Source organism: Micrasema longulum, unplaced genomic scaffold, assembly GCF_059751315.1.
Source record: "Micrasema longulum isolate JH-2025_06_02 unplaced genomic scaffold, ASM5975131v1 h1tg001190l, whole genome shotgun sequence".
Taxonomy (NCBI): Eukaryota; Metazoa; Arthropoda; class Insecta; order Trichoptera; family Brachycentridae; genus Micrasema; species Micrasema longulum.
This window is the reverse complement of record NW_028278377.1, coordinates 197,266-216,005: the sequence shown is the minus strand read 5'-3', so window position 1 is coordinate 216,005 and position 18,740 is coordinate 197,266. Positions and strand designations below refer to the sequence as shown.

Sequence of the window (18,740 nt, the reverse complement as noted above, 5' to 3'; positions counted from 1 at the left end):
ACCGTTTAAAGGGACATTATATTGTAAAACTACACATTAAATATAAAATGAAATAAAACAAATAAATAAGAAAAAAATATTTATTTTTATGGTGTAACCGAGTAAATTTATCAAAAATATTTTATAAATCTGAAAAGGGGAAAAGTAAGTTGTATAAACCTGTGCTCAATACAAGATTAGACATTAAATGCTCTGTATAAATGCTCATTGTATGTTTAGCAAAAATAAAACTTTCAAATAAAAAAATATCTTGGAGTTTTACATAAATCTAGGCTATGAATGGAACAGTTTACTATGGAGAGAACTTTTATAATCACTGTGCCACTTAACTATGTATGTGCATTCCGTTAGATCACACTACTGGAAATTAGATTGGACTCTTATTTTGTAACTTGATGAATGGCGTGAGCCAAATACTCCACATTCTTGCTCGTCACTCCGGCCACAGAGATGCGTCCATCCTTAGTCAAGTAGATGCTGAACTCCTTGGTAATTCTATCCACCTAAAAAGGAACATGTTTATTTTAATGCCATTCATTTTTATATAGATCCTCAAATTTAGGAAAAATAAAATTAAATCCAACTCTTTTAACAGTAAAGAAACCTCTTGAATAATCATTTTCTCGAGAAGATTTAACTGTATTTCTCACCGAAACTAAAGGTTTTCAAACAAGTCTGACGGAGAGATATTCATATTGTAAAATGATTTTAATTATTAATCTCATTACTACATATATAATTACGAGGGGAAAAGATACATCTGTTAATATGTATGTATATAAGTAATATAAAGAGGTAAATCGGAACAATGGTAAATCCCCGTTCATCACACACGAACTTGTCAGGCAAATTTCAAATGGATTCAATAATCCTCAGAGTACTGCCATAGAGCTGCCCATACAGACAACTAGGATTATCAATCACAATCTTAGGTATAGTTTACAGCAAAACAATGGGCTGTATGTGCTCAGGTCGAGAATCGCAAGCACATCAATGAAACCGTCCGTTACACGTTAGTTGTTAAACTAAAAATTTGCAACGCTTTTGTTCCATGCAATAGAACAAAATGGTATCTCCATAGCTGTAGCGCGTTATTACTCTGAGTTATAACCACTACCCTATGGATTTTAATATGCTGCTAATAGATTTTTTTAATAAATACTTAACCTGAAGTTAGCTCGAACAGTGCAATGTTGAGTGTTCTGGGCAAAATATGTGAAACCTGCTGATAAAATGGTATTATTTTTTAAGCAAATTTCACAATTTCAGTCCCATATTGCTGGTGTTGTAAATAAATCTAGTAAAATGCTTGGATTTGTACTTCGAAACTAGATATTTCAATAATACTACCGCTATTCGCACATTGTATAGTACACTAGTCCGCAGCATACTAGAATACTGTTCCATAATTTGGGACTCTTCTGAATCAAACCACATCTTTGAAATAGATAAGGTTAAAAAGCGATCAGTTTGTGTGTTCCCAATAATTATACTAGAGCAAGATCTCACGCACTGTTTTACACACCCAGAGAAGCCATGCAATTGTAAGTCAGAATTCACCCATTAATAGGGCAATTCCCTTGCTGAATATGGGTTCTGCAGATAATATGGATTTTTTTATGTACATATCGACAGTTTAGCAGCTATCTGCTTTATATTCATTGACTTCTAACTTTTATTTACTGTCGGCATTACGTAATGGGTTAAACAGCCCGTAAAGTAATGCAGATAACAATTTGTCGAATAAATAAATAAATGTCAATAATATATTTTTATTAAGTGAATATGTATCTTACCTGTTCCTTATTGAGTCCAGTGAAACAGAACATGCCAATTTGATCGGTGATATGAGACCAGTCCTTCTGGCTTCCTTCCTTCTTCAGGTTATCACGGAGAGCGGTGCGCATAGAGATGATTCTATCAGCCATTCCCTTCACATCTACCAACCTGTTTAAAATATGAAGCTATTAACGGAAAAACATTACCAAGCTTATTATTACTAGGCTATTTTTGAAGGGGGCATTTGTGTAGATATTATGAGAACACTATTTCCTACGTATTAGAATAACTTAAGCGTCAATAATGTATGATAGATGAAGGGTTCGCATTTTCATCTGCCACATAAAAAAATAATAGTAATTAGGTACTCCACATTTTAATATTACACCCCTAATGTTCTTTGGTAGTGGAAAAAAAAGACCTGTTATCAACAAACTCCAAACTCGAGGAACTCACTTAAGAACAAGATAAAAGAAAATATGTATCACCAACAAGGCAAAAGAAAACTTTAATGTTAAAAAAAACTCGTTAACATTTAAAATAATTTTGTTTATTTTGTCAACCTTTTTAAGTACTAAGACATAATATTATTTATCTTGTTGACTTTTTTATAAAGATAAATATTTGCATTATTATTTACCAAAATATTTCAATTTAATGGTCATTTTGTAAAAGTTGTAAGTAACTGTGCTAGAAAATGAAAATCAAGCTGTGATAGAGCGGGGTTCAAACCTCGAACCTTTGATTCACAAGTCCATGACAGTACCATTGAGCTGAATTTCTTTTGGTTTATATGGGACAAATACAATATTCACCATTGCTTCTTCAGGTCAGCATCACACAATATTTCCGAAACGATTCTAGCACCGTGGATGGGTGGGTTGGAGTACATTGGCCTGATGAGAATCTTGATCTGTGACATGGTCCTCTTGGCCTCCTCGGGAGATCCAGTCACAAGAGAGAAGGCTCCAGCCCTTTCTCCGTAAAGTCCTGTAGAAGTCATTTTAGTGAATATTATCTTCAATAAATTTAAAATTAGTACAGAGGCTATAATGTATTTTTATTATTTATGTATCTGGTGGTATGTATAGTATACCTCATTAGATTGGATATTTTATTATTGCAGGCCAGAAGAAACATCGTCGTCCTTTTGATGACCTTTAAATCTCTGAACGGGTTAATTTATAATTCCAACATTTTGGAGTGTATAAAATTAAACGCACCGAGCAATTACTTAAGAGTTAGGCAACACAGACCATTTTTTCTTCCTGGATGATTAATTTGTTGAACAGTTTACCAAAAGAGGTGGATCTTTTTCATGCTGGGATTACCAGTTTGAGACTCTTCCTCTCTAACTATGTACCGTAATGTGTATTGGTGTTTTAGTTCTTTGTTTTCATGGACTACATTATCAGTTTGATTGCAATCTGTTATTTAGTTTATTATCAGCAGTCAAAAACATTGAATGCCGTTTTAAATTTTGTGTTGCGAATGAAATTTCAGGTTCAGCCGAGTTGAAAATGATGCAGAAAGCCCATGGTGACTACTATATCAAGAACAAGAGCATTTGAGTGGTACAAAGCATTCAAAGAGGGTCGTGAAGTGGTTGAAGACTCACCTCGTCCTGGACGTCCTTAATACTGAAGAAAACTTCAGTGAAGAAATTAGTGCTTGAAAATCGTCATTATAGCTTGAGAGAGTTTTCACGTGAATTAAACATGTCTCATAAATCGGTTTGAATGATTTTGGTTGATGTTTGTGACGCGTCGCAACGCAGCTTGTTCCAAAAGTGCTTAATTTTTTTCAAATGCAACAACGAATTTAATTGGCTGAGAACATGCCGGAACGAATCAGAATGGACCCCACATTCATGGAGCGCATCATAACTGGTGACGAGACATGGGTTTATGAGTACAACATGCAAACTAGCCAACAGGCATCAGAATGGTGCTTGCCCAATGAGCCGAAACCGAAAAAACCACGTCAAAGACGCTCGAAAATCAAGTTCACGCTTAGTTTTCTTCGATATTTGTGGTATTTTTCACTTGAAATTTCTTCCTAATGGCCAAACAGTGAATAAACAATATTATTTGAGCATTATGAGACATTTGGTAGAGAACATCCGAAAAAGGCAAGATTTGTGGAAGAACAACTCTTGGATTTCTGTTTCACAAAGCCATCATTGTGAATAATTTTTTTAACAAAAACTAAACTAATATCGTCAAACAACCCCCGTATTCTCCTGACTTGGCTCCCCAACACTTTTTTCTGTTCCCCAAACTTAAATTACCGCTTTGTGGAACTCGTTTTGACTCAATTGAAGACATAAAACAACATTCGCAGAGGGAACTCTGGGCGATTCCGCAGCGATTCTGGGCGATTGATCGTTGGAAAAAATGTATAGCTTCAGAAGGACCCTATTTTGAGGGAGATTCAGTAAATTTGGAAGAACAATATGTACATGTAAATTTTACAAAAAAATAATAATGGAAGAAGGACCTATGTATTTTAAGATCTTATTGTTAAAATGAAATGAATGGAGAATTTTAGATAATTGATCCATTTCAATTCATAAAGATGAAATTGTTATAACAAATCATAACTAAGTGAATTGAATTAAAAAATAAAACATCCTAAATTAATGGTATTTCATTTTCTAAAAATACATACCTGCTACATATTAGACACACGCTGCTTTCTATTTACTACAGAATTTTAATGTATTTATGAAAACGATATATGTACATACATCATAGCTATCAACATGCGCAATGAACCAAACAATATGATATATTTTATATAACCTTGGGCAGAATATGAGATAAGAACTTATTTAAACAGCTGATAAAAGGATATTGAATGACGTAAAAAAAGTTCACATAAACAAAGACTGATTGAATATTTCTATCCAAACATTAAATATATATTTTGCTATCCATGACATCGACACGAATTACAGAACACAAAATGATTATTATTAGGGGATGTTTTGAGATAACACGGAATTTATATTGTATATGAGGGATTAAAAAAAATATGTTTTTACCTTCAATTCAATGCCTACACTTTATCCAACAAAGTGTTATTTTTTAGGTCTGTGAAAATAGCCGCCTATTTGATACATCTGAATCTTGATTTCAAATTTGTTTTCATTTTGGAATTATAATGTAAATAATAATCATTGTTTGGTATTTAAAAAAAATCACATTCACATACACAATGTATATATTTATAAAAAAAATCTATTATTATTATTGTGGATAATTTATACAGCGCCATTTTTGTGAAAATCACCTCAAAGGCGCTGTACAATAAATATCCCAACCGTTTATTATTATACTATAATCCCAATGTACAATGTATATTTTTACATGTTTGTTTTTGTTGTATCTATTTTTGTAGGTAAACCCATTCCAAGATAGGTGCAAGTTGTATGTGTGTGGTGTGGTATCGGTAGGGTATTGCAACCCGAAGACAACACAGCAAGAAGCGACAGCAAGGCAACCCAAGATCACTCGCTCAAACATTTTACTATCTCGAATGACAATGGACCACCCTGCTATCACCACTCACCATATCTCCCACGATTACAATAAACATATACATATATTAGTAGTAAAAAATAATAATAAAGGGACAGCCCATTGTTTGCTGACATATTTGTGAATGAACTGGAGAATGAAATATTTTGAAGTATGTAATTCACCACTTCTTAAACGTATCATATTATGGCGACGGTATGTGGACGATGTTTTTTGTCTCTTTACAGGGACGGACCGAGAACTTCAGACATTCTTTAACTTCCTAAATTCATTACGTAAAGAAATAAAATTTACTTTAGAAAAAGAAAAAGATAAAAAATTAAACTTTCTGGACTTGTCTTTAACAATAAAAAATTGATTTCAATATCTACCGTAAACCAACATATATAGACACAATTATTCATAATTCATCAAATCAAAAATCAAATGAACATTCCGCATTCCATTCAACGATACATAGGTTAATTAACGTTCCACTAGATGATACTAATTTTTAAGAATAACACAGTAAAACAGATTGCTAATAATAATGGATATAGTGAGAACTTAATTGATAAAATATTAAAACAAAAACGCAAACTTCGGGTTGTGGTCGTTTGGCTAGTGTCTCGGACTCACAGACCAAAGGTCTGCGGTTCGAATCCCACTCTACCCAAACTTGATTCCATTTTCTAATAGTGAGTTATTTACAACTCGTTGGAAATGGCCCTTTACGATGAAATATTTATTTTATTTAAAAAAAAAAACTTCTAAATAAATATTTATATTCTACTCCCACAATAAATAAAGCGAACCCACATAAACAATGGAGGTGGACTCATTTTATAAATGACAATTGTTCTAAACAATCATCTTATTTCCATTTGTTGATTTGTGAAGCAAATCCTTTAATGATGTGGGTGAGATTTATCTGACCGAATTATTTCACCAATTATTAGGCAACGCTTGAAAATACTTATTAATGTTTATTCTTATTTCTTATAAGTACCAGTTAGTTTAGTAAATTGTAATTTTAAATGGGATGTACATTTAAGAAAATTGTGTAAGCGATTAAGAGCAATAAGTAATAGAATTAGAACTACATGATAAGTTTGCCCAGAATGAGTTTGCTAACCCATGGGAATTATGTATTGTAATTTTTTTGTATTTTGAAACAAAAAATACAAATAACTTCATGGGGGTTATCAAGCGAAACTAATAAGAATTTTATTCAAACTTTGCAAAATTCAATGATCAAATTGGTACTACATAAAGATGAATACCGTTCAGAGACGCAATATTTTAATACCATCTGTGAATAAATTATCAGTTAGGGCTCTATTTTGGTACAATTTAATTTGTCAGCATGCATCGCACTCTGAGTATAAACACAAATTGGTACATGATTATAACACCAGGTTTACTAGTATGGAAAGGCTAGCTGTTCCTAGATATTGTAATAAATATGGCAAAAGGACACTGCAATACAGTATACTTAAAATATGTAACATGTTACCAAACAATATTAAGAATAGAGAGTTAAATACAGGAGTGAGACGCATGCTCAAATTATGGCTAATGGAAAAAAGTTTTTTGTATTAATGATAGTTTTAATTTGTTCTAATATAATAAAATGTAAAATATGATATAACATGTAATGTTTTTCAAATGAAATTATTATTAATGTATGTTAAGTATGAAACAATCTAAGCAATTTATAATATAAGAACCTGCTGACGAGTTATATGCTTACAATTCAGCAGGACGTTTATCTTAGGATTATAGCAATAACATTTTTATTTGTATAAACTTATATGTATTTATTTAATTTGTAATATATTTTCTTTACTAAATTTGTATACTTTGTGGAAATCTGTTATTAGTTCTGAGTTTATACACTATATCTGTTTGTTTACTATAAATATGTATGTAGAACTGTTGATTTCCCAAATAAAATAAAATAGTATAAATACTTTTGAAAAAAAAAAAAAATGTCTAAAAATTTGTAGCTTTCAAAGATTATTTTCTTGATAACTCCCTAGGGAGTGGAATCCAACATAGTCTACAAACATTTGGACACACTCTATACCAATACCAGTACATTTTGAGAAATAGGTATAAACATTAACAAGTATTTTCAAGTGTTGCCTAGTGAGCCAGATGAATCTTACCTACACCAATAAAGGTGTCATCTCTTTTACTTCACAAAAGTAAACAGATTAAAGAGTTGAGGAAATGTGGATGTTCAAACATAGGCAGAATGGTGAAAAAGTGTGTAAAGTGGCCATTTAAACCAGCCAATGACAGGCCATAACCCTTGTAATACCTAGATTTCTATATGTTCTTTTCAAAAATGTTGTCCCTCTTTAAAAAAATATATTTATATTTGATAAAACATTTAGTAAAAAGTCATTCAAACACATTTTTTATCTTGAACATGTGAATGGCTAATGATATTGTGACATAATAACACAAGTGTGTATAAGTATTTGTTGGCCAAATGCCAATACCTTGTATATCTCAAAAATTTCCAACGACTAGTGACAGCAAAATTGTTAATATTTTTAGATTTTAGGAGAAGTGTTATTATTTTTAGATCCTTCAATAAATACGAAAATAACCAATGTATTCGTGCGGATTTGTGCAGAACTTGTGCCGAAAATATATTACAGGTATCTTAGGACAGTTTTTCTGATCAAAATTTTGTTGCAAATATAAATAAAATATTTTTACCCATATTTTTGGCAAAGCTCTGAGCCAGGGCAATATGATGACCATCCTTCAGGAACATCCTGACGGCTTGGGCATCCTTAGCCACATCTCCGCTGGCGAATCCTTGGTAAGCCATATCAAAGTAGGGGAAGATGCGGCGTTTCTTTATAAGCTGTAATTTCAATACGTTTTACAGAATCTAGTGACGTAAATATCAAGAAAATTGTAACATTTCAATGTTGATCGTCCTGTTCATTAGTTAGACAAGTCGGAAAAATCAAAATTGAAGTTATGCAGTTTTATGGAAAAAATTTGAAATCAGGTGACTACAAAATGCCACCAAAAATAAATAATGGCGAAAAACTTCTACAGAATTCAATGGTAATAAATATTGCTTGGGTCACTTAAAAAATATTCCAAATTAATGTCCTAGTAATAAAGCAGACATATTGCCAATGTATGCAATTACAGACGATCGGCTGAAAGAATATACAAAACCATGCACAAATTGACAGTATTTAATTTCATGCGATCATTAAGAGTTAAATATTTCGTAATTTTTCTGATCTAGTGATTTGGAGATGTTTGACTAGAGTCTGACTGAAATTTCAAGTGGCGTAATCTGGTGGTCAAAGAGTAATAATACTTTAGTTACATAAATCTTTTAAGTATATTGTTTTTTGTTTAGTTACCTAATTTTTTTAATGTCGCGTTTTAAAAAAAAGCATTTTACAATGGCAAAATTGTATTATTCCCTCACTTTTCGTGTGTTTTACTGGACTTAAAAAATAAGGTAAAATTAGGTATTCTTAAACTTACATTCACTGTTAAAAAAATGAATTAGATTTTTTTTATTTGGATCAATTATACTTTTAAAAAGAATGAGGAAGTTCAATGCTATGGGAAGTCAAGTCGGATATAAAAAATATTTTCTTGAACGTGGTAAAAATTAGAGCATTTAATTGTATGATAAAGTTTATTTAAAATGAATGAAAAAATTAACTATTTTAAATGACGTTTTTTCTCAATCAACTGATGATAGAGTGTTGTGAAAGATTTCAACCCAATCAGGACAACCCAAAAAGAACTAGTGAAGTCACGAGCAGAGTAATTTAAAATTTTTAAAACTTTAATAAATCATGAATGATTGGCTTAATTTGAATTCTTATGGATAGGCAAAGTACCCACAATATTAAGATTGTAAAACCTAGCAATATTTATATATAGTAATAGTCGTAGGTATGAAAATAGAGAACTTGTTAAGATTGCAACTGGCATAATCATGATTCTGATCCACCTTTTACTTTATTTCACACGTAAACAAATACAGGTTAGTGGCATTTGAACATGTATCATGATGTGATAAAAATGCAACAACAAATAATATTGTTTGACTTGTAACTACTATGCAGACTTGTATATAGCTTTGTGTAAATTTGCAGTATTTATTAATGCAACAAACCTGAGATAATTCAGCCCATTGCTCGGGACTCGGATCTACTCCAGTAGGGTTGTGAGCGCAGGCGTGAAGTAGGATGATGGAACCAGTTGGCATTTGCTTTTGAAAAAATCAAACAATTATTAATGATTTTGATAGAAATATCAAAAAAATCCTCGGTTAAGTTATACGTTGTTTAATTTTGGTACATTGTTCACAACATTTTCAACTTTTATGCTATTTTTTAAAAGGTTTTTGGGAAATAAGAAGATAAGGTAAGTAAGTATATTATTTAGGGCTCGATAGCACTTGGTGAAAATTAAACAAAGTAAAACATAACCGAGGAATTTTGTCATTTTTAAAAAATCTAAATCATTGACTACGAAATTTTATCAAGAAATATCTACAAAAAACATAAATATTGTCATACAATTATTATTTTTAGCCTTATAATATTAGAAATCAAACACTGATTTGAGTGTACTGAAAACTTTATTTTATTTTTACAAATATAAACAATATAAAAACATTGTTTCGCCTTGTTAGGGCATTTTCAAACGAATGTGAAGATTAGATGGATTGAATGTCACAATTGTCACGAAATTTTTGTTTTTATATTTTTTATATTTGTAAAAATAAAATAAAGTTTTCAGTAGACTCAAATCAGTGTTTGTTTTCTAATATTATAAGTTTAAATATGGAGTTCTACAAAATAAACACCAAATCAATCAATCAATTATTTTTAGTGTTTGACTATGAAGAAAAAAAAAAAAACAATTTACAACCAGGTATAAGTAAAAATAAAATATTTGCTGAATTGTAAAAACAAAGTCAACATTAAATTTCACAAATATTGTCGATAATGGCTGAAAAATTCTTGGCCTCTGAATTCCCATAGTTATATCATCGGTTGAAAAATGCCAGCCATTTTAAAAGGTTCAGTAATACAATAATTTAATTAAGATATTACAACAGAGAAGGAGAACATTTAAGAGAAGGGATATGGAATTCTAAGCATTTACAGAGATTATGACCTGTAATTGGCTGGTTCAAACTGGTTGTTTTCAATAATTTAAACATCGAAAAATAGATAGCTACAGTCCATGCATCTTACGCATGGTATAGATAAATAATTATTCATCTACCATTAATTATGTAATTAAACATGTAGCTATCTAATCAGATAAAAACAATAATTAAACTGGTTTTAATCACTAATAATTTATTTTTTAAATAATAACTACAAAAATATTGCGATCAATATGGAGTCTTCATCATCATTCCCATTTTCGCACCGATCTCGATCGTCTATTTTGTGAATGTAGGGTGTTCAGTCTCATGTTTCAGGTGCCAGTCCATGGACAATGAAACATTGGATTGTAGATCCACCTTAAAAACCAATATTATAACCTGCCCTACCAGGAATCAAACCCAGGACTACGAGGTGGACTTACATCCGCTCGATTTCCCTTTTCTGGATTTTTACCCGAGAGCCGAAAGCACTCGACCAGGGTTCCTGGTTGCAGTTTTATTTCAACACAGAAGAGTATTCTTCATCCGCCTGGACACAAAAATATGTGCATTTTTCCGTTACTATCCTGAATTTATTAAAATATATCAATACATGGGTTTATGGTACCCATGTATTGATATATTAGAATAAAGTCAGGATAGTAGAGACACAAAAATATGTACATTTTTTCAGTTACTATCCTGACTTTATTTTAATATATCGATACATGGGAACCATAAAACTTTATAGGTACTCAATATTTTGAAATTGTATCAATAAATGTGATAAAAACATTAAATTTAGTATCTATTATTGTGAAATCCTTGCCCTGGACAATATTTCTCTGGGTGCAAGTAATCACATTAAGGTTTCTTTTCTTCTTATTAAATTAATAATGAAACTTGAATTACTTTTAATTAGTACATTGAGACTTAATTTGACTAGATAAATTTCAATACTGTGCGACCAACAAGGAAGGCGATACTCAAATTCAATGTTTGGTGTCCAAAGCGCATACACTCTACTATTGTATTTAACTGTAAGGATTTGCTTTGCAAAGGTGGCTGAGATGAGACATCTTAGAAGAAGTATTGCAAAGTATCAGTGGACCAGTGAGAGAAGGTAATCAGTGGCGCATTTGCTCTAACGATGAACTATGCAGCATATACCAGGCCCCGAGCATCTGGACACATATGAAACTGTTTAAATTAAGATTGGCCAGACATTTACAGCGAATGCCTGATTCACGCGTCCCTGAAAGACTACTGAGCGGACACCCAGGTGGAAGAAGATTTTGGGAATACCCAGGCTGAGATGGAGTCCTGACAGCGAATTGGAAAACGGCATTTGAGGCCAGACGGAGTAGGAGGCGAATGTTGTAGGAGGCCAAAGCTCGATATCGGCTGTAGCGTCATCGGAGAGAAAGTAAGGATTTTCTTTAAGGCTAACTATTTGAACTTACATTAATATCTTCGCAAGCTCCTTTGAAATCAAAACCGCACGTTTTTGGGTCATAGTATCTATAGGCCTTGGGTACTAGTCCTGAGTGCTTGATGATAGGAGTGTGGTTCCCCCAGGAAGGTGTCGGCAGGTAAACTCCTCGGTCCAAGTTGTGGAAGGCAGATAGGAAGGAAAATCCAACACGCAATGCACCAGTTCCAGAAATAGCCTAAAAAGATAGATGTTAAATTTTCAATATCTACATAAAATTTTACCCTACATTTTAATGAGGAACTTCAGACCTATGGGAAATTGGATACAAAAAATATTTTCTTACGCGTGGTAAAAATTAGAACATTAAATTGTACTGCAAAGTTTCGAGAAAATGTATGAAAGAAAATTTATTTTAATAAAATCAAACTACTTCGAACGACATCACTAGTTCATATGAATCAACCAGTGATAAGAGCCTGTGGCCTGTTGTGCTGCAAAAAAAAAGAGAGTTGTGAAAGCTTTCCGGTTTACGGTAAGTGAATGGACCAAACGGCAGAACTGACCAAGAAGAAGCTGAAAAGAATTTGAGACGTCACATGCAGAGTAATACCAGAAATACAAAACTGTACATAAATTTTTATTTTTATTTTTTGGTTTTTGGGTTTTATCTTTAAACAATTAAAAAGAACCACTGAACTTCCTTATTGTTTAATGAAATAGAAATGAAGAAATTAGGCGCCGAACCGGAGTCGTAGATATCTTGGATCGTACTGCAAAATTAAAATGCCAGTGGTCAGAACGATGACAGGTGGACACCCAGAATAATAATGGGAAGACCACTGGCAAAAAGAAGTGTTAGAAGGCTACAAAAAAGATGGGCAGACAACATTGCCTCAATAGTCGGTAGAACATGGATGAAAAAAGTGGGGGATAGAGAGGAGTGGAAACGTTTGGAAAAGACCTTTATCCAGGAGTGGAGAGAACAATGAAACATTGTCAAATTTGTGGGTTTATGAAAAGGTATCTCAATTTTTTTTTATACATTGTGGTGTTCCACCGCAGATTATTTGTAAATATAAACAATTCATTTCTGGTGTCAATAAAGTACCTGCTTACAAATGAATATTGTGTAAAATGTTACAGAAGTATTTTTAAATAATATATTTATATGTACAAGCTCTATCTGCCCACTAAATACAGCTGTAATTATTATATATTATATAATAAAAATAAAAACTACAAATTATAACCAATTTTCACCAGTCTGGTTGGTTGGAAAATATTGCTTTTAGCAATTACCTCGCCAAAGTGCATTTATTTTGTAGTGTAAATAAATTAAAATAATATTAAAAGATATTCCTAATATCAATACATTTAGTGAATTCGGAATCCTTGAAAAAAAATGTATTCAAAACTTTTCAAAGAAAATATATATATATTTTTAATCTTTAAAGTTGATTCATTTTTAAAGAAAATGTTTCATTACTGAAATTCGGAGATTTCTATCGTGTTGTAAACAAAAATGTACTTCAAAACTATGCATTGTTCCACTAAGTTATGATTCTCTGTGATTATTATAATTGATTCATTGAAAACTTATTTACTTGAACGGTAGAAGTGACACCCCCAGACACTTGCTCGCTATTATCTCCAAGTGCCAATTTAATACTTTGAGAGCAGAACTCTGGGATTCCAGCGATTCCGGCATATTCCTTATCCATTCGCCTCTTCATTATATTATCTTCGGCCTGAAACACAAAACTAATACTTTTTTTATTTGACAACAAAAACTTCATATTTGTTTTAATTATAATAGATGCATGGAATCAGTCAAAATAATATTGGGTTTTAGTTATACCTAAAGCAAAGTTAGTACCTCAAACAATTGAAATATTACACCCAGTAGGTATTTAAATCTACTAAGTGTAAAATATTTTATCATTTCCATCATTGTTTTCCAATATATTTATCGAAAGTATTATTTCAAAAGGTTAAATACCTACATCATAAAGAAAATATATTATTTTTACTGTTTACAATCTCAGGGGGCATATATTTTTTTAAATTTTGACGCATAAACAAGATATTAGCACTCCTATGAGTTAGATAACTGATTCAAAGATATATACAAAGAGAAATTACAAAAACATGTATATTTATTTTTGTTTACATGTTTAAATAGTGATACATTAAAAAGTAGATTTACAATGTACGTTGTTATTTTACCATAATACATTATAGTGCATTAAAAGAGTTCAGAAAAATAGATGAGATACACAAAGATTTTAACTTTAAAAAATATTATATACAGAAGTTACCAGAACAAGACAAAATTTAAAAAAATTACTTCCATTTCCTTAGAAATAATTAGTGCAAGAGTGAAAACAAATTTAGAAAACCCACATTGGCACAAATAAACTTATTTTATATTGTTGAGTGAACATAGAAAAATATTAAATTAAAAATATAATAGTATGCACTGCAGATACATATTTATGTTCATAATATTGACACATTATACTTATCTATTTAAATTTTGAAAATAAAATTTAAAATAAATAAAAATAAAACATAAAAAGACAATCTAAATTAAAAAGTCAAACTTTATTTTTTTTACTGGGTAAACTTTTATTGCCTGTTGGTAATAATTCTAGGCAGTATAACTTACATATACAACTTTGGAGCAACAAAGTTTTTTTTGTACATGTTTGACTTGCATAATGGAATCGCCAGCATCTGGTTGTCATTGTTAAAATTTGTTCGAATTTTGTCCTAAATTACTTACCTTCATAACACTGGGCAGCAAAAATGGTTTTCCATTGTCGTCTCTGTAGGCACCAACACCAAGGTTTATTTTCTTGGTGTTTGTGTCTTTCTTGTAGGCTTCAGTTACTCCCAGGATGGCATCAGGGGGACCCATCTCAACATGACTCCACCATGAACTATAATTGATGTTAACCAAAGTTAGTATAAAAGGAATTTCATAAGTTACATAATAGCCATCATTGAAATAACAACATATTTTGCATTATGCACGTAAAATTAAATTAAATCGTGTTTTTCTGATAAACCAAGAGGATAAAAAAAACATGATCCTTAAAAATTTAAAAGATAACTTAACTAATATATTATCGTTAAAATTAATTGAAATAATAATTAATGGCAATGATTACATAAATGAAACTGGTGATCTATTAAAAATATTAATACGTAAAAAAAAATGTGGGAAATTAATAAATAATAATTATTTAATTAAAAATTCTATTTAAGGATATGTTTTAAAACTTACCTTGCACGGCTTATAATGGCATTGTTACAATTATTGTTGAAAGCCTTGGACGCAACTTTGGAAAAACTTTTCATGGAGTGTGCCATTTTCGGAGCAATATGGGAAATTTAGCCCCTTACCGGCAAATTCCAATAAGAAACACGTCAAAAATCACTCGACGAAATGACCTAAGGTCGTCTCCCAATGTCAGCCTATATAATGTCAGCCAGCGTTGCCAGCCTCCAACATGCGAAAATCGGTAGATACAGTAAAATAAATCGGTAGATTTCAGTAGACTCATTCTTCCATGGGCGAGGATAGTGGGGTAAGGGGGATTTATTAAATTTCCCGACCTTATTTAATTACAAAATTTCGCTTAACATGCAAGTGGATTTTTTAAATATCAATTCAACTGGCGGCCCCCTTGGACTAATGGCTGACGCTTGCCTGACACACGAAGAGTTCCGGATTCGATTTTCAGTTAGATCCCAATAATTTACGCATTTTTAACGTTTATCGTAATTTTAAGCTTAGTAATAAAATAATAACTAATAATCGCTTAATTAGGTTACTAAATCTGAGCAGAAAATAGTTACAGGTGACAAAAACGTTTCGTTATTATTAAGTACGATGTGCTGACATTTCATTCAATAAAATAGAAACTATGAAAATATGAAGAGAAATTACATTATTTTAATTTATCAACTTTGAAAAAAACGGAAATCACTATTTACCTATACTAACCAATTAACGTACCTATGTATTATGTACGACCAAAGGACAAGTAGTAGTATTCATAATAATAAACAGATGGCAGAGAAAGTAGGTAGCTTTCTGAGGTTACATAAAACAGTATTTGGTTTATTCATTTATGGGTGGATTTTCTCTATTGGGGACGAAATAGTAAAAAAAAATCGATGGATAAAATGAAAATGTTTAAAAATCGGTAGATTATTGACCAAATTCGGTAGATCGGTAGATTTCACCAAAAAACGGTAGATCTACCAAAAAACGGTAGGTTGGCAACGCTTGTCAGCGCAAAGTCGACATATATTATGTCGAATATACAAAAATTCATTCGTAGCGAAAATACTTTTTGTCGTTTTGTGGGAAAATTATCCACCTAATGCCTATTTTTTGGTATTTAGCGGACGTAAAACAACATTTCATGGAATTAAACATAATTCATGTTTTCAAATAATTTTATATCTGTTTTCATTTGCGGCAAAATTGATTTTAGGTGCAAAACGTATATACGAAAGTCGCTGTAAATTTATTTTCTTTTTAAGCTGACTTATAGCTGACCGCATCATAATTTTTAAGCTTATTTTACATGTATCAGATATGGATTATCGCAAAATCACGAAACCAATAATTTTGCCAATATTTGCTTGCTGTATTATATAGTACAATTTACTGTAAATATATTTTGAAAATAGTATGTGAGCACGTGCACAAGCAATTTGCTATAAATTATACTCCTGCTAAATCAGCAGTGCTGATTTTAAATCTCAAAATGAGTGAATGAGATTTTTTATGAATTCCTTTGGGAGTCTATCGTTTTGAAGCACAATATTGAAACGTTATGGTTTATCGTGTTCCAGTAAAAAAGTATTTTTGCAGATAGACTGGTTTATTGCCAAATGGGAATTTTTTCCCATCAACTAATAAAATAAATGGAGTTATTTTTTAACATTTAAATGCGTACGTTAAAAATAATACAAATTATATAGAGATGTACTTAATTGGATATAGCTATATTTGTAAGTATACAAATAAATATATTAGATATTAATAAATATAAATAAAGTCTTCAATAGAAAACAGAAAGTAAAAGGAGAATACCAAAGAAATGTTCAAGGAAGAAATAGGGAATGTTTTTTCAGGCGTGATTTGATCAAAGTTTCTAAAAAAAATATTTGACGGTAGGTAGATGGAGAGATGATTCCACAGACCAGCCGCATAGACATTATACGAGTCTGTAAAGAAAGAGGAATTATGGATCATTATGAAAAGGATGATTTGAAAATGTGAAAGAAAAGGCTATACTATACTATAGACTGACGAAGGTTGAATATTTTCACGAAGGTAAAATGGAGCATTAGGACAATGGAGTAGGTACAGTAAACAGAAGTGTGAGTTTGTGATAATCTCTCCGATGTTTAATTTTGAGCCATTACAGTAAAGTTGCCCATGATAAATTTGAACATATTTGAATACAAGATAACAATCAATTTGTATAGTTCAAGACAAAATACTTCTTGATCAAAACATGACCAATATTTTATTCATTGTCTGATGCATATAAAAAAGGGGTTGTTGGTTTTCGAAAAAAATAGGTAATGAGGTTATTGGGTTATACAAGCAGGGGTGCAATTATGAATCTTCCTATCCCCTAGAAAGTGGTTAGTTAGGGGATGTTTATTTTTTCCATTCGATTAACATTTGCTTCCTGTATGGCCACACTGATGATTAAACATAAAAAAATATGACCATGTGAAATCAAACTAAACAAACAAATTTTACGAGAATAAAAAGAATATAAACTTTATTTCATTGGGTAAAATGTACATAATTTGGATAGTTTTTATAACATTTGATGGAGGTCGAGGCCCTGTAATAGTTTACCAATTTAGCGTGCAAGACTATCAGTGTAAGATTGTATTTACATAGGGGTAATATAATGCAAAAATGTTTCATAGAATTTGGTACCGATAAAAGATTGCATTATAACTGTTCGAAATAAGTTGCGTAGTATTATTTATATCCAATTAAAGTAGATCTATCTATACCAACTAGTATATTTAAATGACTAAAAATGTGTAAATTTAAAAAATCTAAAAAAAAAAATGAAAAAAAAAAAAAAACAAAACAGAACACAACATTGCAGTGTACACCCCGCAGTTGCGCGAAGAAGTACATCAATAACAGAAGGCTGTTTTCAAAATTATCTATATACAGGTGTTCTTTAAACTCTGTCACATCCGAAACAAGGATGATCAGTATGGACAAGAAGACATATTAGCATATTAAAAAAATATTAAGAACTAAGAATTTTTTTTTAAATAAAATATTTAAAAAACAAATGGTTGCTTACTTTTGCAGGGGAGAGTGAGGGGAGCTCGGTTGTCGGTGTATCAGATTCCTCCCTTCCCCCTCGTTACTCCCTTGCAGAAGGAAGCAACCATTTGCTTTTTTTGATATTTTATTTTTAAAAATTTTATTCGTTCCAAAAAAATATTTTAATGTGCCAATATGTTTTCTTGCTCATACTGATCATCGTGGTTTCGGATGTGACAGGGTTTAATGAATACCCTGTATACATATTGATTTATCAAAACAATAATATTTGTCGTTAAAGGTTACAAATCAACCAACTGAAAATTTACTTATAGATGAGCCCATAGGTATAGTGTTTAAATTTGAACTACTTTCTTCCAAAGCCATATCGCATGTTTTTCTTTGTGAAAAATAAAATTATTATATTTTTAAATATTGCATAAAATATATTTTTATTTCAAAAGTGTTTTTTTTTATTTATTTGAACTAAACTGAGAGCACATGATAATAATTAAT

At 31.2% G+C, this 18,740-nt stretch overlaps 1 protein-coding gene across 1 annotated transcript; it reads right to left on the bottom strand.

Moving 5' to 3' along the window:
* Positions 1-66: 66 nt before the first annotated feature.
* On the bottom strand, positions 67-15,353 carry Got2 (glutamate oxaloacetate transaminase 2). Its single transcript, XM_088234068.1, has 9 exons — positions 15,186-15,353; positions 14,682-14,838; positions 13,501-13,644; positions 11,925-12,131; positions 9,475-9,570; positions 8,034-8,184; positions 2,595-2,769; positions 1,797-1,947; positions 67-503 (listed from the first exon to the last, which is right to left on the bottom strand). The coding sequence occupies exons 1-9, from the start codon at positions 15,269-15,271 to the stop codon at positions 381-383; spliced, it is 1,290 nt and encodes a 429-aa protein (XP_088090194.1). The 5' UTR covers positions 15,272-15,353; the 3' UTR covers positions 67-380.
* Between the last annotated feature and the right edge of the window lie 3,387 nt (positions 15,354-18,740).